The 27,172-nt window shown below is 41.8% G+C and overlaps 1 protein-coding gene across 3 annotated transcripts in view; it reads left to right on the forward strand.

Annotated features, from left to right (window-relative positions):
• The first annotated feature begins 21,744 nt into the window (after nucleotides 1-21,744).
• Nucleotides 21,745-27,172, forward strand: part of rnf43 (ring finger protein 43) — a 221,737-nt gene continuing 216,309 nt past the window's right edge. For all 3 annotated transcript variants that reach the window (XM_073053598.1, XM_073053599.1, XM_073053600.1), the window contains exon 1: nucleotides 21,745-22,206. In XM_073053598.1, the coding sequence (XP_072909699.1) occupies nucleotides 21,985-22,206 (222 nt within the window). In that variant the 5' untranslated portion in view covers nucleotides 21,745-21,984. The remainder of the gene's footprint in view (nucleotides 22,207-27,172) is intronic.

A 27,172-nucleotide genomic window follows, 5' to 3' on the forward strand; every position in this document is an offset into this window, starting at 1 on the left:
TGTCTCAGTTAAGATATTTCTGTATCTCCTACCAGATGGCAGGAGATTGAACAGACGGTGTTTGGGATGAGATGAGTCTCTCATGGTGTTACGAGTGCACCGGAGGCATTGAAAGTTGTAGACTGTCTCCAGGTCTGTTAGTTAAGTCCCAATCATGTGCTGAGCTGTCCTGATCACCACTGGAGTGCTTTGTGGTCTGTCTTGCTGTAGTTAGAGCACCACACTGTCATTCTGTATATCAGTATGGTCTCTATAAAAGTCAGCCAGCAATTTTCGGGGCAGATTAGCTCTCCTTAAGCACTCAGGTAGTATATTTGCTGTTGTGCCTTCTCTACTATAGGAGGACTTCCGGTAAGATGGCGATTGTTTAGCTGCTCCGAACTTTTGTTCCGTTACTGTCGCTACCTTTGCACTAAATGTCTCCATTTTTTAAACCTTAGTTAGGAATTATTTCGGTATCTCTTACTTGCCTGTGAATATATCTAACTTACAATGTCTAGCAAGAGTTCTAAATCCGGGAGAAAAGAAGCCATGACCGCATCGGACGAGACGATGGTTGCGCTGGGAAAGCTCCGAGACGAAATCTTAAAGGAATTTAAAACTGCTTTCAAACAGTGCCTTCTCTACTATAAAGGCTGTGTTGACAGACTAAGAGTGCTCCTCAGTGATGTTCATTCCCAAAAACTTGAAACTACCTCACCATTTATGAATAGTGGGGCTTGCTTAGAACCTTTGGCCTTCCTGATGCCAAATATCATTTCTTTTGTCTTCTTGATGTTGAGCAATAGGTTGTGGCTCTAGCACCAGTCAGACAGTTTCAGCACCTCCTCTTTATATGCAGATTCAATATTGTTTGTGATTAGGCCAATCACTGTTGTGTTGTCGGCAAATTTGATGATTGAGTTTGTGGCATGAGCAGGAGTGCAGTCACAAGTGAAGAGGGAGCACAGAAGTGGGCTCAGGACACACTCCTGTGGGGCACCTGTGTTCAGGGTTAGGGGGCTGATGTGCACCTGCCCAGATTCACTGTGTGGGTAAGATTATTGAGGAAGTCCAAGCACCAATTTCAGGTTGAAGTACCGAGACCTAGATAGTGGAGTTTGACAGTCAGGTCACTCGGTAGTATGGTGTTAAAGGCTGAGCTGTAATCAATGAAAAGCAACCTGACATAGGTGTTTTGTGCTCCAGGTGTCCCAAGGCAGCGTCAAGGCCAATGGTGACTTTAGTTGATCTATTCATCTTGTAGGAAAGCTGCTTCTGGTCCAGGGTCATCAGGATTACATCCTTGATGTGGGACCTGACCAATTTTTCCAAACATTTGGCAACTATAAGAGAGAGTGCCTCTGGTCTGTAGTCATTAAGACATGCTGCCACTGACATCCTGGGGATTAGTATGACAGTTGCTACATTGAAGCAGACTAGAGCCAGAGAGATGTTGTAATACCCATCAGAATTTCTGCCAGCTGGCTGGCACACTCACTGAGGACCCTCTTGAGCTGCAGTTCACAGCTCTTTCAAATCCCTTTGCCTGTTTAATCTATCTTCTCCCTTTAATCTATCAGCCAAGGGACTCTCTAAGCAGCACATCATCAAGGCCACACTGTGCTCACCAGAGATAGTTCCTTTGTTCGATCCACCCCTCTAACTTGATTCCTCATTTTTCCTTTTCCAATGAAGGGTCTCTACCTTACCAACATGTCAACATTAACTTTGTTTCTCTTTCCGCTGTTGCCTTCTAGACTGCTGAATGTTTCCAGAGTTTTCTGTTTTCATTCTGCCGAACTCAGAGTTTTTGAGCAGCATTCTTCTTTTCCCAAGACACATGCCCTAACCCATCCCCACTCTCTGGTGGCAAGTTTAGTTTTAAACCGTTCCAGTGGAGTCGGGAGAAGAAGGAACCCCCAGCTCTCAGAGTCTCTTGCAAAATTCCTCCCTGGACATATTGCAGTAAGTGTCATGATGGTAAATCCGTATAATTTGTCCCATCTTCTTACATCAGCACTAAAGCAAAAGGCAGAATTATGCCTTGCATTTGATTTTGTAGATACTTAAAATATCATGAGCCCTTGATCATAATGTTTATTTATTGAGATACAGTGTAGAATAGGCCTTTCCAGCCCTTCAAGTCACTCCAACCAGCAACCTCTGATTTAATCCCAGCTTAATCATTGGACAATTTACGGTGACAATTGACCTGCCACAGTCTTTGGACTGTGAGAGGAATCCAGAACGTCTAGAGAAAACCCACGTAGCCCCAGGGCGGATGTACCAACTCCTCACAGACAGCAGTAGAAGTCTCTATTTGCTGCTTTGACTATAATAGGCAAAAATAATACGGTAGATTATTGTCTCAGATGGACTTTTTCCTGTTGACAATGTCTTTAGAATGTGTTAGACTGAACTGACAGAAAGGACGTTTTGCCAGAACTCCAGAATTAATTGACAGGAGTACCTACTTCTGTGCTTCCCATGAAGAACCATCCAAGACAGACGTATAGACCATAACCCACAGGAGCTGAATTAGGCCATTCAACCATTCGGGTCTGCTGGCCATTTGATCATAGCTGATTTATTAGGTAGATGGAGCTGAGTTTACGGACAGATCAGCCATGATCTTATTGAATAGCGGGGCAGGCTCGATGACCAGATGGCCTACTCCTCCTCATTTCTTATGTTCTTATTTTTCTTCTTAATCCCTTTCTTCTGCCTTTTCCCCATAACCTTTGACACCCTTACTAATGAAGAACTCATCAACCTCCACTTTGCAATAAATTGCACTGATTCATCAGCTTCTGGCTAAAGGGATGGGCTCTGTGACAGAATCAAGCTCCTCTGAAGTGCCCAGGAACAAGTTACTGTTCTGCCATGGCTTTCACAGAAGGACCAAATATTAAGAGGGTTAAAAGCTTGATATGGATTTCAGGATTCAATTGGCAAATCTAGGCCATGTTAGTCATTGATCCATGCTTACAGTGATATAGGTTCCAGCAAAACAGTGACAGCCTGTGGGTGCAAATTCATAGGTCTTCACCTTCCCTAAAGCACCAGAGTTGTCACTGCAGCAAGCAACACGGAGTGAACCCGGAAAAAAACCTGGCAGCAAATTCACCAAGGAGCAAACTGTTGAGAAGCAGAGAAGCAGTTCCAATTCCATGGACATTTGGTAGTCTCTAGAACTACCAACTACCAGCTCTCAATCTTCACCCAATGAGTACTACTAGATGTGATAGGAAAGTGCATTTAGATACCCAGGAAAAGCATGGGTCTCTCCCCTCAGCCCTGTATCAATCCACATTAATCCCACTGTCCTCTCCCCACAACCCTGATTCAATCACACACTAATCTCACTCCCGTTCTCTCTGCTAACAACGCTGTATTAATCCCACATTAATCCCACTGCCATTCTCTTTCGCCACAGCTCTATATTAATACCACACTAATTCCACTGCCCTTCTCTTTCCCCACAGCCCTGTATCAATCCCACACTAATCTCACTGCCCTTCTCTCTGCCAACAACACTTTATTAATCCCACTGCCCTGCTCTCTGTCCACAGCCTATATTAAACCCACACTAATCACACTGCTTTCTCTTTCCCCACAACCCTGTACCAATCACACACTAATCTTCACTGCCCTTCTCTCTGCCAACAACCCTGTATTAATCCCACATTAATCCCACTGCCCTGCTCTCTGCCCACAGCCCTGTATTAATCCCATTGCCCTTCTCTCTCCCCCACAGGCCTGTATCAGTCCCACTGCCCCACTCGCTCTCCATGATTCTATACCAATCCCACACCAGTTCCACATTAATCCCAATGCCCTGCTCCCTGATTCCTGCATGAATCCCCAGAGAATGAATACCCTTTTTTAAATAATTGAAAAAAACGCGCACATGTGTTGTTTCTAAGCATTCACAGTCTGTGGTATAAAATAAAGAGTTCACTTATTTAGTGCCGCTCCCATTGCATCACTCTGCTCAAGTTTATAATGCAATAGATATTATCATCATTCAAAAATGAAGTGTGCTTACCTATTACCACACAGTCTGTTTGAAGTTTCCAGTGCTTTAGTAAATAATGAACTGAACTTTGTACTTCACTGCCGTTGGCACGATCCCCAGTACAACCGTAAAGCAGCTGCCTGAAATCTTTGCTAGAGAGTAGAAAGGTATTAATGTCTCCCTCCCCTCCCCACCCCTGTTCATGTCAGCATTTTAAATACATTCACATGGTCACAGTCATGTACACAGTGAAGAACTTTAAGCCTTTGAAAAACAAGTCACCAAAGAGAGAGGAAAAAAATTCTATTGAATAAATGCTGATAACATGGGAATGCACCAACTCACGTTCCCTGCCTTTTCCCGAAGAATGCTATATATCAGGCTGGGACCCACTTCTAGGTTCTAACCATCCAAATGACCCACCTGAGATTCTAAAGAGCACGTTAAAGGCAGCAAGCTATTTGAAGATGCCCACCACACAGCCAAGTACTCACGCATGTGTTCTCTCTTTCAAGAAGAGTGTGAGTTTACTCCTTGCTCTGACCAAGCTGGTACTCAGAGTAGTCAATACACACAAAGTAACATTAAGCAAGGGGTCCATGGACCTCTGTGAGGAACTCAGCTGCACAAGCAGCACCTATGAAGGGGAATAAACAGTCACTGATTTGGGCCGAGACCCTTCATCAAGTTTGGAAAGGAAGAGGCAAGAGTAGGAAGGTGGGGAAGAGGGTAAGGAGTACAGGTTGACAGGTGATGGATGATACCAGATGATGGGAAAGATGGATGGGTAAGGGATTGGGTAGTGAAGTAAGAAGTTGAAAGGGAATAGGTAAAAGAGGCAAAGGGCTGAAGAAGTAATCTACTAGGTGCGGATAATGAACAGTAATTTCTTACCCCCCCCCCCACCCCACCTTTTTCCATTCCCCTTTCTGGCAACCCTCTCTTCTGTTCTCTACTCACCTCCCCAAATTCCCCTCTGGCCCCCCACCACTTTCCTTTCTTCCATGGTTCTCTGTCCTCTCCTATTAGATTCCCTCTTCTACAGCCACTTACCACTTCCCAGCTTCTTACTTTACCCTCCCTCCCCCACCCATCCACCTTCCCCCCTCGCCTGGTTTCACCTATGATTTGCCTGCTTGTAGTCCTTCCCCTCCCACCCCCCCACCTTCTTACTCTGGCTTCTGCCCCCTTCCTTTCCAGTCCTCATGAAGGGTCTCAGTCCAAAGTGTCATCTGTTTATTCCTCTCCGTAGATGCTGCCAGCCTTGCTGAGTTCCTCCGGCATTGAGTGGGTGTGCGTTGCGCAAAATTTTCAGCATCCATAGAATCTCTTGAGTCTACTCAGAGCAGCCAATCACCACCATTCCTGGAGTGCAATTCAAGTCCTTCTGGTTTTTGCAGGTATTCTTAACTAATTCCAGAAGCTACTGTTGAGAATACTCACAAAAGAAACACCTTTGAAGCTCTTCATTTAAAAGTTATTGGTCTGGTGAAATCTCCTCCTAACGTGCAACAGATTTCATCCACCAAAAGCTATCAGCAATAATTTTCAAGTATGGATTTATTTTCAGTCCCCTTGGGCCATGTTTTCTCTTTGCATTCCAGCACCCTGTAAGATTTATTTATCAAATCTTTGCCCAAGCAGAACTAAATACTTGTTCCTCAGTGACACAAATGTCCTATTGATCATTTTCAATCTAGATCTCCCATCCCATTTGGTCCAATCTGTAATTCCTATCTAAATGTTGGTAAAAATTGTCTTCTTGATGTGTGTTTACTTTGTCTTTTTCTATGTTTCCATTCAAGCACACATCCACTATACAATAAAAACATAAAATGCTGGAAGTATTCAGGCAATACTTGAGGTAAGACAGAGAATATGACTTCACATCAGAACTCTCCTGTCGCTGCGATATTTATCATTAAATGATGGAGTAGCCTTTTTAAATCTTAATGTTTCATACTTGGCTTTGAATATATCTTGATATATTTAAGGTATCATTGTAAAGTTTGACAATTAAATTTTAAAAGTGGTTTTAATTACAAAATCAACTCGAGGGCATGTAATTGGGTATCTCCTGTACCTAATAGCCATATATAATTATATAACAATTACAGCATGGAAACAGGCCCTTCGGCCCTTCTAGTCTGTGCTGAATGCTTACTCTCACCTAGTCCCACTGACCTGCACTCAGCCCATAACCCTCCATTCCTTTCCTGTCCATAAACCTATCCAATTTTTTTTAATGACAATGCTGCTGAGTGTATGTTCATGGTCTTCTACTGCTGTAGCCCATCCATTTCAAGATTCAATGTGTACTGCATTCAAAGATGCTCTTTTACACACCACTGTTGTCATGCATGGTATGAGTTACTGTCACCTTCCTGTCAGCTTGAACCAGTCTGGCCATTCTCCTCTGACCTCTCTCATTAACAAGGTGTTTTTGCCACAGAACTGCCGCTCACTGGATTTTTTTTTTTGTTTTGCACACCTTTCTCTATAAACACTAGAGATTGTTGTGTGTGAAAATCCCAGGAGATCAGTAGTTTCTGTGATATTCAAACCACCCCATCTGGCACCAACAATCATTCCAAAGTCAAAGTCACTTAGATCACTTTTCTTTCCCATTCTGATGTTTGGTCTGAACAACAGCTTAACCTCTTGACCCTGTCTACATTAAGTTGAACTCTTTGATTAGATATTTGCCTTAACAAGCAGGAGTATGGGTGTACCTAATAAACTGGCCACTATGTGTTGGCATTGTAAATGTCAACTCACCCAATTATCCTAAAAGGAGGAAAGACAAGAAGATTGGTGTGAAAAGATTGACAATGACTCAAACAACTTACAAATTCATTTTCTAGATGGAAGTTTGAAAATCTCTAACGTTTGGATCACCTGGTCCAGCCATGCTAGAGCAACCAGTCCCTCAACTTCTCCAGAAGGCTGAGGAAATTCAGCAAGTCCCGTACGTTTTTACAGGTGAAACACATAGGGAGCATCCTATCCCAAAGCATCACAAACTGTCCTGTCCAAGACTGCAACAATTTGCACAGTTATGAACATAAACTGATATACCAGGGAGATCTGCCTCCACACTGTTGTCTGCTTCTGTGCCTTATTGGCTCTGCCTACACTTCCCACTGCCTCAGGAAAGAAGCCAAAATAATCAAGGACCCCCTCCCACCTGGTCTTTTCCCCCTTCCATCGGGCAGACAATACAAAAGCCTGAGATTACATGCACCAAACTCGAGGACAGCTTCTACCCAGCTGGTATAAGAATCTCGCATTAGCAGGGATCTTTCAGTCTGCCTTGTCATGGCCATTGTATCTTATATGTCTATCTGCACTACACCTTTTAACACTATTATTTTAACACTACAGTATATTCTGCTTTCTGTTATTGTTTCCTTTTGCACTTCCTCTGTGTATAGAACGATCTGTTTGGATAGCCGTATAAATTAGAGCTTTTCACTCTATCTCGGTATATGTGCCAATAATAAACTAATTGCCAATACTTGCTCCCAAAAGATCCAAATTAATTTTTGGAGCTGCCTCTTTCGGGGGCCACAAGCAAATATAATTAGTGGAGACTCCAGAACAAACAAGCACATTTATATGTAGCATTTTATCCTTGATGCACTACTCTCTGATAAACAATGACTTTAAAACGCTTTGCTAAACTAGTGAGGTACTCCATGGCTTTATTACACAACACCTTCCTTTCAAATATATTTGGCTCCTGAAGCTTATTTTTTTCCAAATACCATGGAATCCCTTTGAAGATCAAATTTCCAGTGTGCACTTAATGGCCCCCTAATTTGGGTTGGGATGTAGCATTACTAGGCCAATTTCCTGTTCTAGAAACTTCTATTTAAACCTAGAACGGATGGTGGGGAATTGTTACCTGGTCAGTTTTCTATATTTAAAGCTAAAAGATAAAATCTCAGCTTACTTCCTTTATCATTTTATTACCATTTATTAATAAATGCTCCAGATAGGAAGCACTTATTTCCGGTGGGGGCAAAGGGGAATACAGTTTTCCTACTTCACTAAGTGATCAACAAATTGCTTCACAAATGAAGTGGTGTCAAGTAGGTAAAAGGTCATTGGTTCGGGGAACTCAAAATGCTTTCCAATTAGTACTCTGATGTGGGAAAAGACAAGGCTTCTGAGGCCCGGGCCCTAGTCGGTGACAGTGGAGCGAAGGATCCCAGACTCAAAGAGGCACAGAATTCTCATATTGCAGAGCTGGGTGACAAATTCGGGAGAACAAGTCCAAGTGTGAAGATCAGAATACAAAGGTCAGTACCGGGGGTGGGGGGGGGGAGGTCGAAGATGACTCACTTACTCTTGATTAAACTTTGACACATACATTTGCATTACAGTTTCATTTCACTGTTCCTGAATGGGCATACTTGTCCAGGATATGAGCATCTATTAAAGTGACACCAACTGTTCATTCTCACCGCTCTAAAATTCCTCATTAAATTGGGTACATTAAGAGCACGTGTCTTGCTTTAGATTCCAGGGTGTAAGTAAGTGAAAACCTAATAAATTTACTCCGTTTTCCCTTTCTCCAGTCGCTTCCCAGTCCTATGATTTTTCTCTCCCTCTGATAATGTTATGATAAGTCACCTATCATGGTGACTTGTTATAAAACGTGTCCTGATTTTATTCTCACAAATCAATGAATCTGCTGTAAAAAAAAGATCACTCCCTACTTGTACATAGTTCTTTCCTTTTGCTTGTTTTTTCTTTCCACTCTTTTCTTTAAGTGTATACCTCAGATAAATACTTTGTGGAGATTTGTGATATATATGATTATATGATATATATGTACAATGTCTGAAATACATCTTATGGAAATGTTTGTTTGATGAACTTCAATAAAAAAATAAATTACAAAAAAAACGTGTCCGGCTCCTCACGCCTGCACTTGCACAGTTCCACCACGGGATGGCAGCCCCGAGCCTTCAATCTATGACAAGGATGCCATCAACACATCCAAGGTAATTTGAGTTTGGCCAGAGTATTATGTACACTGCTGCAGGATGTTCAATATTTCCTAATTAAACAGAAAGTATTAACAATTTATTTGTATTAATCTTTTGCTTTTACATTACATTTCTTACAAAATGTTGAAATTAAACATTAAATTAATTTTGAAGTTTTAAAACTTAATTATAAGTAGCTTTTGAAAATATCCGAGCTCAAAGCCTAATTGATTATATAGCTACAACAGGCCTAAATATACGTTGGGAAACGGATCACAGTATTACTTCGTTGAAAACTGGATCAATAGATTTATTGGTGATCTACGCCGAAGAAGGAGCCGTGTAATAATATCCTCATTTACGGAAATTTAAAAATCGCAAAATGCAATTCCTTAGAAGCGCGGATGGCATGCGAGATCAGTATGGGTTTAGAAGTGTGTCATTCAAGACCACCCCCAAAGTAACCGATGTGTCACGTTTACTGAGGGAGGGAGCTAAATTGCCGTATAGACGAAGCGGGTGATAGCGAATGGCCAGTTCACACCTCCCTTCCTTCCCTCCTTTCATTTTCCATCGCGACAGAGCAAAAATCTTCACAAAAATATATTTATAAAATTGCAACAAAGGCGGAGGAAGTAGAACTTGCGGACAATGCATGCAGGAGTGCGGGGCAGTAGTTTTGTGTTAATTTTATATCATTTTGCAACTTTAGTCCGATCTCTATGATTATATATACTCAGAGAAATTATTTTTTTTAAAACACTTTACATTATTCTCCACACGAGAAAGTCTGCAGATGCTGGGAATCCCAAGCAACACACACACAAACTGCTGTTGTAATTTGGCCAGTACATTCCGTGACATTAGTTTGATGAACTCACGTCACCCAAGTGTCAGACCTGTCGCTATCCCAGTCACACCCATTGCACAGATATCAATGCAAATGCTTCCTTTGACCTGCCCTGCTGATGGGGACGCGTGCGTTACAACATCCAAGACGAAGCCGCACGGCGACGCTTTGAACAGCTGGAGCATTTCATGTACCAACACGAATGTGAAGACTTTACGTCGGAAACTCGCGCTGACGTGTTCCTGCACAAAGAGTGTCCCTAGCTTCACACTCCGTATACAGCCTGATTCACACTCCGTATGAACGGGAGGTGAGAAAAAGTTATCTAACTGAAAGTGATTGGTCTCCCCAATGCTAGATTTTAGGATTATAAAGTCTTATGTTCTTGTTTTTTTTGTCTTCTTACTCTTTCATCTTCTAAAGTTATTGAATCTCGCGGCGATGAATCACCGATTCCCAGCAACTCTTTTATTTCTTGGCCAAGTTGCCCGCTTCCCAGGACCTGGATCACGACAGGGGTGTCTCCAAGTTACCTTCATCGAACCGGTGGGACCAGACACTGAAACGCTGCCTGCAGGTGCTTCTCCTGTCCCGAGATGCTGGGAGCTGAGGCATCCACCTTGTTCCTGGACAGACTTCAATTCCGGCCTGCACACCCCGATTGTCACCAGGAAATCCAGGCCATGTTTTATGGATTATTCTGTTTAAACCACCCCCCCCCAAAAAAAAAAATGAGCTGCTGGAGAGACTCAGCGGGTCAGGCAGCCTCTGTGGAGGAAAATGAACGGTTACCATTTTGGGTCGAGACCCTTAATAATTTGTTTTCTGGTCGTTTCCTTTAGCAGCAAACTTGCTGTTATTTTTATCTACCTGAGTTACAAATTCTTTTGACTTGACTGAACCCAGTCCAAACTGTGGATGGGGGGGGGGGGGGGAGAGAGGTTGAAATCAATATTAGCTTCATTAGATATTGCTAAAATCAGTAACTCTGGTTTATATATTGTGGATTATTTGACTGTTTATGACCAATGTTGAAACATCCCCAACTCCCTAAAGAATCAAGCTTCTGAAATTAATATTCGCTGTATCATCTGCTGCGAATTCCATTGGGACGGCACAGTAGTGTAGTGGGTAGCACAACCCTTTACAGCACCAATGACCCAGGTACAATTCCCTTCAGTGCCTGTAGTGAGTTCGCATGTTCTCCCCGTGAACCCTTGGACTTCTTTCTTGTGCTCGGCTTTCCTCCCACAGCCTGAAGACATACAGTTTGTAGCTTAATTGGTCATTGTAAACCATCCTGTGACTAGGCTAGGACTAAATCAGGGAACTGTCGGGCGGTGCGGCTCAAAGGGCTGGAGGGGCCTATTCTGTACTGTATCTCAATAAATAAATAAAATCCTGAATGGCCGACAATATAGAGCTGGGAGTTGCCGTGTGGTAATTAAATCAGGGTCTTAGCAGGGAAGGCAAGGAGTCGCAAAAGGCAATCAGAGATATAGTCTTACGTTGCTGGCTCCTTTTAATTATTTCCCATACTAAAATTACTTCATCAGCTTCTTCTTTTACTTGGTGATCTATAGGAAATTCCCTTTCTGGATCTTCATTCACATACCCTTACACTTTGTATATTTGTGATGCATATTCAGAAATTACGACTCATTACAGAGTGGAGGAGCCTGTCGACTGAAGGAGACTATTCGGCCCATTTAGTCTATTCTACCACTCAATGATATCATGTCAGCTCTGTATCTTGGCTCTGTTCAACAAGCCCCCCCCACTCCCCGTCTCACCTGCTCACCCCAGTTCTGTAGTTCTCAGCCTCCTTGCCAAACACAAATCGTTATGAATTTTGCAATTATTAATTTCTATAATGAATATAAATATATTCCCTACTCAGTGAGTTATAAGACTAGTTCATGCAACCCTTAAGTTACCATTTTTAGTACCAGGGTTAGTTGGTAATGCTGTGCACCCCTGTCCCCAAAACCAATGTATCTTTCCTGCAGCCCAGCACCCAGCTTCAAATACAGCAATGAAGGTGATACCCGATCTGGAGTCAAGGCAGAGCTTTATTTCACTGTGCATTGACCTCTGCCCCCTTTGTGTTCTAGCCACCTTGAGTTAATGATCAACATTCCATTAGAAACTTTAATTACTTTTTTGTACCTGTGCACTAACTCAGGGTCCTTAAACCTTCCTATATCAGCACCCTCAAACAATTACGGCGTCCTCAAGACCCACCCCATGTTTGAGTAAGAGTTTTTCAGCCCTGTTCCTGACAATTTTCTAAAATTAGTGGTTGTCTTTCAAATTTTCACTGACGACACCCATTGATTGGGAGTTGTTCACTGATCTTGGCAATTTTCTTGCAAGCATTTTGTCGCCATGCGTGGAGACATCGATTTGGTTTTTTTGCGGTGTAACCAACATATTCCAAAATTTCAAGCACAACAGCATTATGCAATTGGAAATTTTCCAGCAGGGTGACATTAGATTGCTATCATTTTGGGGTCATTACCTATCACTCTGGAAGTTTGACTGGGCATTTACTGCAGTGAGTTGTGACATGTTTTCTGTTCAGGATATCAACCTAATGATATCAGACATCGTGTAATGTCATATATTAGCATTTTCAGGAGAAATGCAGGCATATTTTGGTCGCCTACAAAATAGCACACTTACATAATGCTGTTTGCAACGTAGCCAAAGTTTTAAAAAAGTTTCTCATGCTCATTTGAAACCACTGCATCCTTCTCAGCAACATTTTGTTGGCTGCCTGTTCTTTCTAAGACATGCTCCAGGCCTGAAAGATTAATATTTAGTTATTGTAGGTACTTGTGATCTTCTGTGGCCTCAGGTACGGCCTCACACCTGTGCCTGACAGCTCTGACAGTTGAGGTCAATGTCACTTTGAAGTTAGAGTCACGGATTTATACAGGGAGGGAAATGGGCCCTTTAACCCAACACATCCTTGCTATCCAAGGTGCCTTTTCGTCCCGGACCCGGTTGCCCAGATCCTCAACTTACTAGCATCAGGATCATGAGGTGCCTGCTCTATTTTCTGGGAGATCTCAACATTTCCTGTAAGCCAGTTTACAGTTTGGAGCACAGGGTGTGGGATTTCCCAGCACTGCTGGTTACTCTGCGGTTAGACCATAATAGAATGCAGACATGCATCTCTCAGTGGCCATGCTACACCAATGGATAGGCTTTGCAGAATAAGGGGTTTTCCTTCATTACGAGTCTTGTGCACATGCCCCAGGCAACGTACTCAGCACTGCTTTAACGAAAACCATGTCAGCAGAAGGAGCATATTAGAGACTACTGCTAGCTTCCTCTGGGGTTGCCCTCCTTTACTGGACGAGATGTTCTTCTTCATCCAAGGTGGCTACTCCTTACTCATTCTAAGAAGCAGTGGAGCTGAGCCAAAGCCAGAGGACATCTAAAAGTGGAGTGTAAACACGGCCCACAGGATAACTAAGGAGCAGGAGGAAGAGACGGACAAAGAGGTGCCACCTTCACACACACACAGGTGATTGGAGATCATGATCCTTTGGCAGATTTTAGAAGCAGTTCAGGTGCTCAACACAATTTTGACTCACTGATTTTTCAGCTATTGAATTCTCAGAGCAACCTAACCATTAGTAACTTGTTATTCAATAAAACAATGGCTGATCCAATGACTGACTTTTTCTTCCTGCCCAATATCTTCTGCCTCCCCACAGGATCTAATAATCCATCAACCTCGGTCTTAAATTATATGTCTTGTAGGATCTGAGCATCCATGGCCCTCCAATGCTTACAATTGCAAAGCACTGCAATGCCCTACATAAAGAAATTACTCCCTATCTTGCCCTATACAGCTTATCCACTTTCTTGAGGCTATTCCCTCTACTTCTGGGACTCCAGTGAAAGGATGTAGTCCTTGTGTATCTGCCTTCTCAGAATTTCATAGATCCTGTAGGACGCCTTTCATTTGGCAAACCTCACTCAATTTCTATTCATCAATCAACCCCCTCATCCCTGACATCAACCTGGAGCATCTACACCATACTGATCCAAAACAAGTAAGCAGTTCTTTAGATTCAGAGACCAAAATTAAATATAATACTCCAAATGGTCTTACTAAACCCACGAGTAATGTTAACTTCTCAGATCTTCTGCAATGAAGTCCCAGATTCTATCTAATTGCTTGTTGTATCTGCTTGTCTGTTTTCTGTGTCGCGTGAACTAACAGCCCAAGATTGCACTGTTCATGTCATTTTACAAAATCTAAAACATCATCTGTTTTAATAACATAATCTATGTGAATAACCCTTCATTCACCCTCATTATAACCAATCTACCACCTTCTGTTCACATTTATCCTCAGGTTACAGAATTTTGCATTGTTCACTTCTCCAACAAAAACTTGACTACATAGTATAGTTTGGAAAGAGATGTCTAAATCCATTCAGTCATCTAGATGTACTGCGGTTTGCTCACCTGAGAGCTAATACATTAAATCATAAAACAAGAGATTCAGCAAATGTTGGAAATCTTGAGGAACACACACAATGTGCTGGAGGAAGTCAGCACGCCAGGCAGCATCATTGGGAAGAAATAAACATTTTAGGTCAAGACCCTTCATCAGGACTGATACAACAGCAGTTAAGGTAATACACTAGTAGTTAGGATGCAGAGAATTCGGTTTCCACTGGGCCTCTATTCTCATGAAGTTATCCTCTAGGTTTTCCAATTTGTGCTGGACAGAAATATATCTAATACAAAGTGAGATTTCGGCATACTGTTAGAGAACGTTCATAGCAGCACCTGTCAATTCAGATTTTGAGCTTTAGCCATTGTTTTGCCTTTCCGGGGCATAGCTTGGTGAGCACAGTTCACTTCCAAGGCAGGCACAGTTAGGTGGAGTTCTCAGCTATGTCTTAAAAGGGAATATTTTTATAGGTGTCGTGTCATATCCAGGAATAACTCAGTCTTGGCTTCATTAAGATGGAAGAACAAGGACCAAGGAAGAGTCCATCAGTGAGGAGACCAAAAATTATCCAGAGAATACAACAACCCAATTGTCTTGGTCAACTGAGAATGGTTCTCTAATGATCTATGTAAGAGACATTAATCTATGAGGCAAATAATTCTTTAAGGTTCCACACGGTAGGCTTATTCAGAAAGTCAGAAGGCATGGGATCCAGGGAAGATTGGCCAGGTGGATTCAGAATTGGCTTGCCTGCAGCAGGCAGAGGGTCATGGTGGAGGGAGTACATTCAGATTGGAGGGTTTTAACTAGTGGTGTCCCACAAGGATCTGTTCCAGGACCTCTAATTTTCATGGTTTTTATTAACGATCTGGATGTGGGGGTAGACGGGTGGGTTGGCAAGTTTGCAAACAACACAAAGGTTGGTGGTGTTGTAGATAGTGTAGAGGATTGTTGAAGATTGCAGAGAGACATTGATAGGATGCAGAAGTGGGCTGAGAAGTGGCAGATGGAGTTCAACCCGGACAAGTGTGAGGTGGTACACTTTGGAAGGACGAACTCCAAGGCAGAGTACAAAGTAAGTGGCAGGATACTTGGTAGTGTGGAGGAGCAGAAGGATCTGTGGGTACATGTCCACAGATCCCTGAAAGTTGCCTCACAGGTAGATAGGATAGTTAAGAAAGCTTATGGGGTGTTAGCTTTCATAAGTCAAGGGATAGAGTTTAAGAGTCGTGATGTAATGATGCAGCTCTATAAAACTCTGGTTAGGCCACACTTGGTGTACTGTGTCCATTTCTGGTCACCTCACTATAGGAAGGATGTGGAAGTATTGGAAAGGGTACATTGGAAATTTATCAGGATGCTGCCTGGTTTAGAGAGTATGGATTATGATCAGAGATTAAGGGAGCTAGGGCTTTGCTCTTTGGAGAGAAGGAGGATGAGAGGAGACATGATAGAGGTATACAAGATATTAAGAGGAATAGACAAAGTGGATAGCCAGCGCCTCTTCCCCAGTGCACCACTGCTCAGTACAAGAGGACATGGCTTTAAGTTAAGGGAAGGGAAGTTCAAGGGGGATATTAGAGGAAGGTTTTTTACTCAGAGAGTGGTTGGTGCGTGGAATGCACTGCCTGAGTCAGTGGTGGAGGCAGATACACTAGTGAAATTGAAGAGACTACTAGACAGGTATATGGAGGAATTTAAGGTGGGGGGTTATATGGGAGGCAGGGTTTGAGGGTCGGCACAACATTGTGGGCCAAAGGGCCTGTACGGTGCTGTACTATTCTATGTTCTATGTTCTATGTAACACTTCTTCTTCTCTTACCCACTGACTTAACTCCTCAGCAAAGAACCATCTGTAAACATATAACTGACATAAAGTGAGGAATGACGAAGTATATGAAATTGATTGTATGAACTACTTCACAGTTGTTCTTAGATTAACGTTACTGACACCCTCTTGAGAAACATATAAATTAGTGAGCAAATATGTTAATCTTTCATTATCACTGCCATCAGAAAAGTAAGTTAGGCTATGAGATTGTGCACTAACATTTATTAATACACTTAGAATAATACATACGTTACTATTTGGAAGGAAGTGAGTATTAGCAAGTAAATTAATTCTTCAAATGTATCACTATCAACATCTTTAAGCTGTACTTTATAGGATATCCCTATGCTTAATTTATAAGAAAGTCAGCATAGTTTCTTTAGGTGCAGAAGAGGGGAAATCAGATTAAATCAAAAATTGTTGGAGATCAGGCAACATCTGGGAAAAAGAAAACAGTGTTACATTTCAGATTGATAAGGTTTCATCTAAATCATTGGTGAATGATCATCAACATGAAGCAGTAACACTGCTTTTCTCTCCTTGGTGTGTGAGTGGAATTGTTGAGCATTTCCTGCATTTTACTCTTTAATCAACTCTTGTTTAGATATGACTCAGTTGGAAGTGACAGTTTGACAGTTTGAATAATTACGCTTTGAGCATTAGGGCAGTGGGCTGTCGTTTTTTCATCTGTAATAGTTAGGTTGTTGCTGAAATTCTGGCACAATGCACCTTCACCTGCCTCCAAGCTTGTCTTTATTGTCAGTATTTTAATGTTTACATAAACAGTTCAAAAAGCAATACCTACTCTTACATTTACACATTTTTCAACCTTTTGAATTTATTATGAGGTTTAATAACTTTGAATCATAAGCATGTTCCCAATCTTTGGACTTACTGTTACTGATAATGACTCTGTTGTTTCCAGCTGCAGCTTGTCTGAAAACTTGCTTTTCTCACCACCACTTCCTCTGTCAACATCTTGCCTTTAGCTGTTGAAGCTCTGTTGCATTCTGCTCCATCCTAGCCCATCTCCTTTTCTTCTTCCCTTTCCCTGTTGCTGTCCTGCACGTGCTAAAACTGTCATTTCTGACGAAAGGCCATTAATTCAAAATGTTAGCACTTGTTTCTCTTGCTAGTGCTGCCCTGTGGAGCAGCTTTGTCTATTCTTATTTCCATCATGTATAGTAATTTGCCCTTAAACTGAATCCATCAACACTCAATACCCCCTGAGTGTATGTTCATAGTTTTCTGCCACTGTAGCCCCATCCACTCCAAGGTTCAATGCATTGTGTATTCAGAGATGCTCTTCTGCACACACCACTGTTGTAATACATGGTTTTCTGAGTTGCCTTCTTCTAAGTTTGAACAAGTCTGGCCATTCTCCTCTGACTTACCTCATTAAAAAGGTGCTTCCACCCACAGAACCTCCACTCACTGGATGATATTTTATTAGTTTTTATGCACCATTCTCTGTAAACTAGAGACTGTTCTGCATGAAAATCCCAGGGGTCAGCAGGTTCTGAGATTCTTAAAGCACCCTGTATGACACCAACAATTGTTCCATGGTCAAAGTCACATAGATCACATTGCCTCACCATTCTCATGCTTGGTATGAACTACAACTGAATCTCTTGACCATGTCTGCATGCTTTTATGTGTTGAGTTGCTGCCACATAATGGGCTGATTAGATTTTTGTAATAATGAGCCCATTAGGTACAGTGTACCTAATGAAGTGGCCAATGAGTGTATCTATTGCCACACCTTTTGAACTACTGTAACTTTCTTTCCTGTCATATCTTGCCATTCCAGATATTTTCCTTTTGACTATTATCCTGCTGAATAGTACCTTATAATATTTCTGATCCTTTCTATTACAAATACCATTTTAAATATATTTGATATTCACAATGTTGTTCTAATTGATCTCTGTTGTTCAGTTCCTTTCAGTTTAAGTACTAGCCAAATGGATTTTTACAGTTTGGAATTAAAACTTTCCTTATTTGGTAACCAATAGCTCAATTCAACAAATATGACCCAAATATTTCTAACAATTGAGGACAACAGACCATCTGACAAATTATTTGGGCTATAACTACACTGTCTATGATTCTTTAAATAAGATTTTGATTCTATGGACCTTCTCTGAGAATTCTTTACATGTTGTTTTAACATAAAAAGAATATAGTTCTAATACAGGAAAATTGGATTGGTATAGATGGGTGAAAAGGTCAGCATGGATATGAGGAGCTTCAGAGACCATTTCTGCACTGTACAACTCTATGACCTCCAAGGGGACCATAAACTTATCATAGATTTTGGAGGCTCGTGTGCCTCAATGACCCAGAAAGCTATACTGGCTGGAGTCAGGGGTTCATTCTTTGGCTCTTGGCAGGGTCATCCATGCCAAACAGGTCAAAGGGTAAAGGCCAGATCAAGTGCGGTCCACTGGTCCTCCAGGTTCAGGGTTTCAGCTTAGGGCTAACAACTCTAATTGGTAAAACAAAATTGTTACAGAAACAGCAATAAAGAATCCTTCTACATCTGAGTGTGACAGCAGTCCTGTGTCTCTGTCCAGGACTTGAATGACTGACTCACTGATGGTAGAGGAATCTACTGACGTGATGAAGTAAGCCCTGAACACCATCAGAGATGGAGGACGTTTATTTCTGCTCTAAATGCCAGTGACATAATGGGCAATAACTCAAACTCCATGAGTCTATAATCCCACAATGAAAGTTGAGATGAGGTAAAGGATGAAACATGATCCTTCTTTTCTCTTAATGAGTGTAGATGCTTTAGGTTCCTTCTGCTAATTGTGACTCAGTTTTCCAATGTTTCATTGTTATTTCAAAGGTGAAAAACCATATTGAACAAGACATAATGATCTCACAGGTTATTGACATGACTTAGCTTCAGATTACTGGAAAGACTTTCACAAAACGTCTCTGTATTTTTTATAGCTCTGAAAGCATCCATGCTGCTGACATGTATCAATCTGGTGACCATAACAACAGGTTGGTGACTATGGACTATCATTAAGTTGTGCCAGCACAGCCTTGGCTCTCTGAAAAAAAGTGTGTGAAGACCAGGGCCACCATCGTGGCACAGAACTTTCATTACGTTGGATTGTGTTCCCTGTCATTTGTACACTTCTGGGACTTCAGGACCATGGGGGAGTTGAGCATAAATTCAAGGAAAAGCACATGTCCCAAACCATCTATGGAGTGAACCCTTCAAGCACCTCCTACCCCACCAATGATAGAGTCCTCAGGCACCATATTATCTTAATCAATCCTACACATTCTCTCCTAGAGGAACACAAAGAGGTCATCTTGGCCAATGATTTCTTTCAGTAAAGGAAGCTAACAGAGATTGAACTAGAAGGAGATCATCATGAGTGGCATCAACTTTTGTATACAGTGCTCTAGACTTTGGCAGATAAGGACACAATTGTTCTTAATGGCATAAGCGGATCTTAGTCTAGGGTAATCTCCCCTCCATGGGACTTCAGTAGACAATCTACACTAAAGTTCATTGTCCTGGAGAGGCAATGCACTGTAAAGCTGCCATTGTTCGTATGAGACATTCAACTGGGACTTCACCTTCCTTCTCACGGCTGTGTAAAATATCCTACAATAAAACTCACCATATCAGGATGCCATGAAATGATCAAGAATGCAATTATGGAAAACTCTGAACATCCTCTACATAGCACCATCCAGAGACAGAGAAGCAGTTTCAGCGACAGGTTACTATCGATGCAATGCTCCTCAGACAGGATGAAGAGGTCAATACTCCCCAATGCCATTAGGCTTTACAATTCAACCGCCAGGACTTAAGAACTTTTTAAAAGCTATTATTAATGCTTTTTGAGATAGTGATTTAGATGCATATCATATTTTTTACTGAGTTATGTAATTAGTTTTGCTACAACAAGTGTATGGGACATTGGAAAAAAAGTTGAATTTCCCCATGGGGATGAATAAAGTATCTATCTATCTATCTATCTATCTATCTATCTATCTATCTATCTATCTAAAATCCAAGATATTTCTCTTTATAATAACAACCTATGGTACTGGTCTGGAAAATGACCCAACCTAGCCCAGATCGAGGCATCTAGGAGTAAAATGTCTAGATTTGGTAGAGTAATTTCCTCCTGCAAGCCAGAGTAAATGATAAATCTTTAAAATTGCCAACGTAGACAGTGTAAGGGCATGGCATTCATAATTGAAAATTGTAAGATGATACATTTCAAGGCTTGACTAAGTGGGAAATATATCAGTTTGGTCTTTTTTGTTTTTCTTCATTCAAAGCTGATCCTTCTGCATGTGTCTCCAATGGAGTGCTTGCTTGTTATGGTATGACCACTGCAACATCAGAGCCTCTTCTCATGAATGTAAGAGACAGGATGCTCTCAATGCCTCTCCTGTAGAGATTATTTCTGACTCCACACATCTCTTGTCTCCTCTTATGCTACCTTTCCGAAAAAAAATAATGCTAATACCTGGTGCTAACTAGCTAGTTTATCAAACGTTTAACATGAGAAGCTTTAGATGTTTTTAACCACTTATGAGCCCAAATGTTAAAGGAGCTCCAATTACTCAATGTGTTTTGTAACGGTACGCAATCGAATTTATGGCCATTTAACTCATTGTGGACTTTGCAAAACAATTTCACATTAATTTTTGATGATAGATCGTGGACAAATGACCTCGTTTCAGAAGTATTTTCGACTGTGAACCAGTTTGCAAAAAGCCCGAGTGAAATAAAGTAATGGAAATTATTTACTCTTTTTAAAGATAACAATTTAGACAACAGACACATCACAGCGCAATGATTTTTGTTTTTCTACCTTTATATCTTGCGTCATGGTACACAGGTAAAAATATTTGGCACTTTACGCAAAGAATTTCTGAAAGAAAATGTATTTTGCCGTAACTCACACTAATGAAATTTCCCAGGAATAAATTTCCAAGCTTTAAAAGCTACTTGTTTGGGAATATTGTTATAAGATAGTATTTTCCCCGTCTCCTTTACGGGAATTTCGTTAAGATATCTATGAGGGCAAAATCGTAGAACTACGACACGGGATATCATGCAACTTGCCGATTCCTGCCACAGTCCTGTCCCTGTCTAGAAGGGCTGTTCACCCCGCCCTTGGCACTGTAAATCCTGATGAAGGATCCCGGCCCGAAACGTTGACTGTTTATTCATTTCCATAGGTGCTGCCTGATCTGCTGGGTTTCGCCAGTACTTTGTGTGTGAGTGTTGCTCTGGGCTTCCAGCATCTTGTGTTAGTGACGCTTGTTGGCTCTGTCACTCACTGCCCAGCCCTTTGGGCTGCCAGGGAGCATCCTGTGCCCCTTCCAGCTGCAGGTCTTCACCCCCTGGCCCGTCCCCCGAGCTGTCAGTCAGTGCCCCATGCGCTGTCAACCTCTTGTGCTCCGCCCCGCAAGCTGCTCGACAGCTCCCCCTGTCCGCACCATCCCCCACCAGTTCCCCTTCGCCCCGCCCCTCGGTTGTCAGTCAGCGCCGTCGCTCCGCCCCCCCCGTACACTGTGTTAGTAAGTGGGTGAGTAAGAGACCCGGGCGGGCGGTCAGTGCGGCAGCGCAGCGCATGAGAGGCGGTGTGTGAGACGGGCATCAGCGGCCACTCGACCCGGCAGGAAGTCCGATCGCGGCCGGTGCATTCCAGCAGGGTGTCAGCCCGCCTGCGGCGGTCCCCCGCCGCCAGGTGACCCGGTGCGGGTGAGAGTGTATCCCCCCGGGTTGGGGTGCAGCATGCCCGCAGCGGGGCCCCCGCTCCAGCCCCAGCCCACATCATGAGGAGCGCAGCGCTGCTGCTGGCTGTGCAGTGGCTGTGGAGCGCGGCGCTGGCGGCGACGAGCCAGGACTCGGAGTCGGTCCCATCGGCGGAGACAGAGGCAGAGATCGAGGTGGTTCAGTATCAGGACGGCGTGGTGGCGAGCAACAGCACCCTCCGCCTCCAGGGACATTTCGCCGGAGCCGGCATGAGAGAGGCGGCCGAGGGCAAGCTGCTGCAGGTAAATAAGAGGCGGCACTTTGTAGAGGAGAACGTGGTGCAGGTAACAGAGGACTGCGGGCAGCGAACGATTCACAGTGAACGGCGTGGACATAAATTGGCAGAATGGGGAGACAACTAGCAAATTAAGTGTGATAGAAGAAGTGTGAATGATTGGCATATATAATGGCTGGCAATATAGATCGGACTGAATACATTGAGTGAGAAGGAGTTTTAGATCGACGATCTTTCATCAGAACTTTTTAATGAAATTGATACACTTTGGCGGAAAGAATAAAAGCGAGGCAGTATGGACTAAATAGCGCAGTTCTGGAGACAGCCTAGTCTTAGATGTGCATAAATCTCTGAAACTAGCAGTGTGTGAGATTGTTCAGTAAAGCATATGGGATACTGCGTTTCGTAAGTAAAGGAAGAGACTAAGATTAGACGACTTAAAGCGATTGCAGAGGCTGTTAAAAAATAAACTGCTCGAAGAATTCAGGTGGTCGAGCAAGATTTATGGAGGTAACCGGGTGGCTGGCTTGTCGGAACGAGATCCCGCATTACGTTGAAATTTAACACTACTTAGGCCGTCGTTATAGTATTGTATTCAGTATTAGTCATTTATCCAGGGAAGATGCAGTGCTGTGAGAGAGGGTGCAGAAGCGCTTTACTAGAATTGTTCCAAGGATAAGGGATTTCTGACACAAGGAGAGATACAGAAGTTGGTGTCGCTCTCCTTGGAGCAAAGGGGTTTGAAAGGAATGTTGATAGCGATGTGCAAGGTCGTGGCTGTTTTAGAAAGGATTAAACAGTTGGATTGAGGACCACGGATGCATTATTAAAAGGTGCTGAAGGGATGTAAATGAGAACTATTTTACCAAGAACATTTACTGCCTTTAGGGTTGTTAGAAACAAAGTCATTCTGTGCCTTCAATAGTAAAACCGACAGTCACTTGAAAAATAATAATTTGCAGGGCTGTGTGGAAAGAGCAAAGATTGAAGGATTTGTGCAATAGGAACCTGCTTTGACAATGGGCCAAAATGGCCAATACTTTTACCATAACAATTTTGTGGTTCTATGAAAAGGCTGTGCCTGAAATGAGAGATGGAGGGAGAGCTGCAGGTGAAAGAAAAGGATGGGATATTGCAGTGGTAACAGGGTGAAAACTCTTACTGCAGCTCAATACTTCATCTGGAACAGTGTAGAATCCTTAGAATTATGGTGACTGAAATTCTGTGGTAAAGTTACCAATTTACCTTTAGGAATGAGAAAATGTTAAAAGCAAATGGTGCTTTGAAAAGTACTGAGGAAGGGAAACAGTAATCTATCTGTGTAGGGACTAGAAAATAAATACAGTAAAAAGTATTGCTTTTGAAAGGAAAACCTGTCTGCAAAATAAGGGCATGCTGAACAACTTTTCAGATGGACTTTGCAAATTTCAGAGAATATATATGGAGGGAAAAACAAGCTCTTTGAATCTGCTTCTACTATCAATTGTAACTTCTGGCATCACTAGAGGCAACAGATGTAGAATCAAAATAATATTTAGAAGGTATGGGTATCTATTATAGTTTAATCTGTAACATAACAGGAGAGATACTGCAAGTGGGGAGTAGCAATGAATAATATTGTGCTTGATATTGAATGAAAACTAGTCAATCTATAATTCTCTTGTGCCATTGATATGTCTTGTGCAGTCACCATCTAAAAATGCACCATGAGTTGTGCTTCAAGTTAAAATGTACATGAGTGAGTATGTCTTTGTGTGTGTTGCATGCTAAGTACAAGATACCCTAGATTTATACAGGAAGTTTTTTTTTTTGTTGCTTTATTGGTAACAGTTATCTGCTGGGTGAAGTATTTGTTATACTTCTATAAACTTGAATACAGTTATGAGTGGATGCCTATCATTTTGCCTTTTGTAGATGTTTCAACTGACTTCGGTCTAGGAGTCTCTTTAGGCAATGCTGTCTGCAATGAGCTGATAAGAGCTTTAAGCAATGGGAAGTTCTACATTAGTCCCGATTCAGATATTCTGCCCATGGGCGTCTATGCTTCTTGTAATGATGAGTTTTTTCACTGATTTTTTTGTTCCCCTCTTGGTTCAGTTCAAATTTAATTGTCATTGAACCATACCCATGAATACCGCCAAAATGAAACAGTGTTCCTGTGGGGCCAAGGTACAAAAACACACTACCAACAGTCATATACAGCGCATGCATGTATAATTACAATAGCAGAAAATCGTACAGTAACACAAAAAAAAATAGCCCAAGTCCCTGTGTGTCTTGGCCTGTAGATTGATAGTGCATGGGACGTTGTGCTAGAGCCAAGTTTCAGTAAGAACCAGCCCGCAGCAGTTCCTCATCAGCAAAGATGTCGTCTTAGAACCTGAATATTCTGATTAGTTGCCATGCTTCTATCCTGGATCGTTCTTTAGTCTATTTTGCTAGTTACACTTAATATAATCTGACTTCATCCTATATGGAATCTCTGGATTTTATATTTTATTGTTTACTGTAATTACTAGTATTGTTAGTTACATGCTTTTGTTTACTACAGGCTGCTCTTAAAATGGAGAATAACAGTTAATAGCCTGTTCTCAGTAAATCTGTGGAATACTGTAGGTGTACTGTTTTATCAAATGATCCCATGTTGGTGCTTTATGGACCCAGAGCTGCTTTATAGCAATCAAGAATTAATTCTTTTCGCAGCGAGACCACTGTTGCCTCAGTTGGGCTCAACTAATTTACCGCACGTGAGGATATACACAGAAAGTTTTGTGCTTTGTGTGGTTCCATTACCAGACGATAGATTGTTTGTAGCTATAGAGCTGTGTTAAGGCTTTCATTTGTACAGTTCAGTAACTGAGTTGTATAAATTATCTACATTATCTATAAAGTTCTGGGGTCATTCAGAAACTATGGAAATGTGAATTATTTATGAAAACAACTTTTTGTTGGAAAATAAATAGCTGAGTTAATTTAATCTCTATGCTATAAAATGTACAGTGGAGAGGGAAGTCATCATTAAATATTGCAATTCAGTGTACTTTGAATTATTGTGCAGGGTTGTAAAAATTAAGTTGTTAAGGCGGCTCTTTGAAATGGACTCTACTCTAACTGCAGCAAATTCTTGTGTGTTCCATCCTCCAAGCTCATTACTAACTGGGGACATGTGGGAGTGTCAAGCACAAAATTTAAACTTGATCTTTGTTATCTATCACTAAAAACGATAGGTTACCAAATTATATGGCTGAATTAATTTTGTATCAACTACATAGCTGAATGGCCAGCAAATTGACTGGTCATCAGATAAATCCTTTGATGTTTATGGCACGGAGTGTACAAACCTCAAAAGACTCTGCATTTAAAATAATTAATTGATTATGAACCATCTAGAGACATTCTGTGGGTATAAATTCTTTGGCAAGTTCTTTGCTCAGGGACCTGTGCACAGTGCCAGAAGATTGGTTGTAGCAGCCACTCCTAGGGTAAATACGAGATGTTAGTACCTACCCAGTACATTATATATCCATATCTTGTTTCTTTGTGGAAAAAAGCAGATCTGCCACTAGCGTTTGGATGGTATAAAATGGGTGCAAATCTCATTCGATCTGCTCAGCTGAAATACTGCTCTTGCTTACAAGCTGTTGAGATCCATTATGAAGTGATCTTCAGTGTTAGGGTTTAATAGTTAAACAGCCCTAATTTGGCACTGTCTGGTAAACAGATCCAAATGCAGGAACCGTCAGCAATTCTGAGAAGTGTTGTGAGTGACAGATCCTTCTGAGGCGGGTTGATCTGATTATGCAGTAACTTACCTGGGACTGCGTGATTTTGGCATTAAATCACTGAAGTAAGAAGAGTTTAAGCCCACATACTTCATCTTGACAGTAAATCATGTTTTCTGTTGAAAAGGCTGTTGTTGAGGATCCACGCTTCTGAAACATTGTTAGTGCAAGAAGTCAGAACAAGGCAGTTTCCAAAATCTAATGGATTTTAATTGCTCAGATGAAGATTGAAGGTTTACACTATTTGTGCAGACAATGGGCCCTGATTATAACTTGTTGAGGCAGTATGATAAATAGACAGGTTTCTTACATAAGCCCACATATGAAGGCAGAGGGCTCTCCATCTCATGTTACCATCTCCATAGAGAGTTGCATACAGTCGCAGTAATTCATACAGAGTGTTTTTGGATCTGACATCACCCAAGTGGATGTTGATTTACAGTTTGTTCTCCTGTGAGCAGAATTTGCACAATTGTAACACTACAGAAGGTTGTAAACCTAGTCAGCCCCGTCTTGGGTACTGGCCTACAAAGTACCCAGGACATCTTCAGGGAACGGTGTCTCAGAAAGGCAGCATTCATTATTAAGGACCTCCAGCACCCAGGGCATGCCCTTTTCTCACTGTTACCATCAGGTAGGAGGTATAGAAGTCTGAAGGCACACACTCAGAGATTCAGGAACAGCTTCTTCTCCTCTGCCATCTGATTCTTAAATGGACATTGAATCTTTGGATATTACATCACTTTTTTTAATGTACAATATTTCTGTTTTTGCATGTTGTTAAAATCTATTCAATATACGTAATTGATTTACTTGTTTATTTATTATTAATATTTTTATTTTTTTCTCTCTGCTGGATTATGTATTGCATTGAACTGCTGCTGCTAAATTAACAAATTTCACGTCACATGCCGGTGATAATAAATCTGATTCTGATAGTGTATAAACTGGTTTCTGTGCTGGATACAATGTTTTTAAAATGTAGTGAGTCATGTAACATAGGTGATCGTGGTCTTATCCGTGACCATGATGGTTCTTGGCAAACTTTTTGACAGAGGTGGTTTGCCATTGTGTTCTTCTGGGCAGTGTCTTCACAAGACGGATGACCCCAGCCATTACCAGTACTCTTCAGAGATTGTCTACCTGGCGTCAGTGGTTGTATGACCAGGACTTGTGATATGCACCAGCTTT

The sequence above is a fragment of the Hemitrygon akajei genome, chromosome 8 (assembly GCF_048418815.1).
Source record: "Hemitrygon akajei chromosome 8, sHemAka1.3, whole genome shotgun sequence".
Classification (NCBI taxonomy): domain Eukaryota; kingdom Metazoa; phylum Chordata; class Chondrichthyes; order Myliobatiformes; family Dasyatidae; genus Hemitrygon; species Hemitrygon akajei.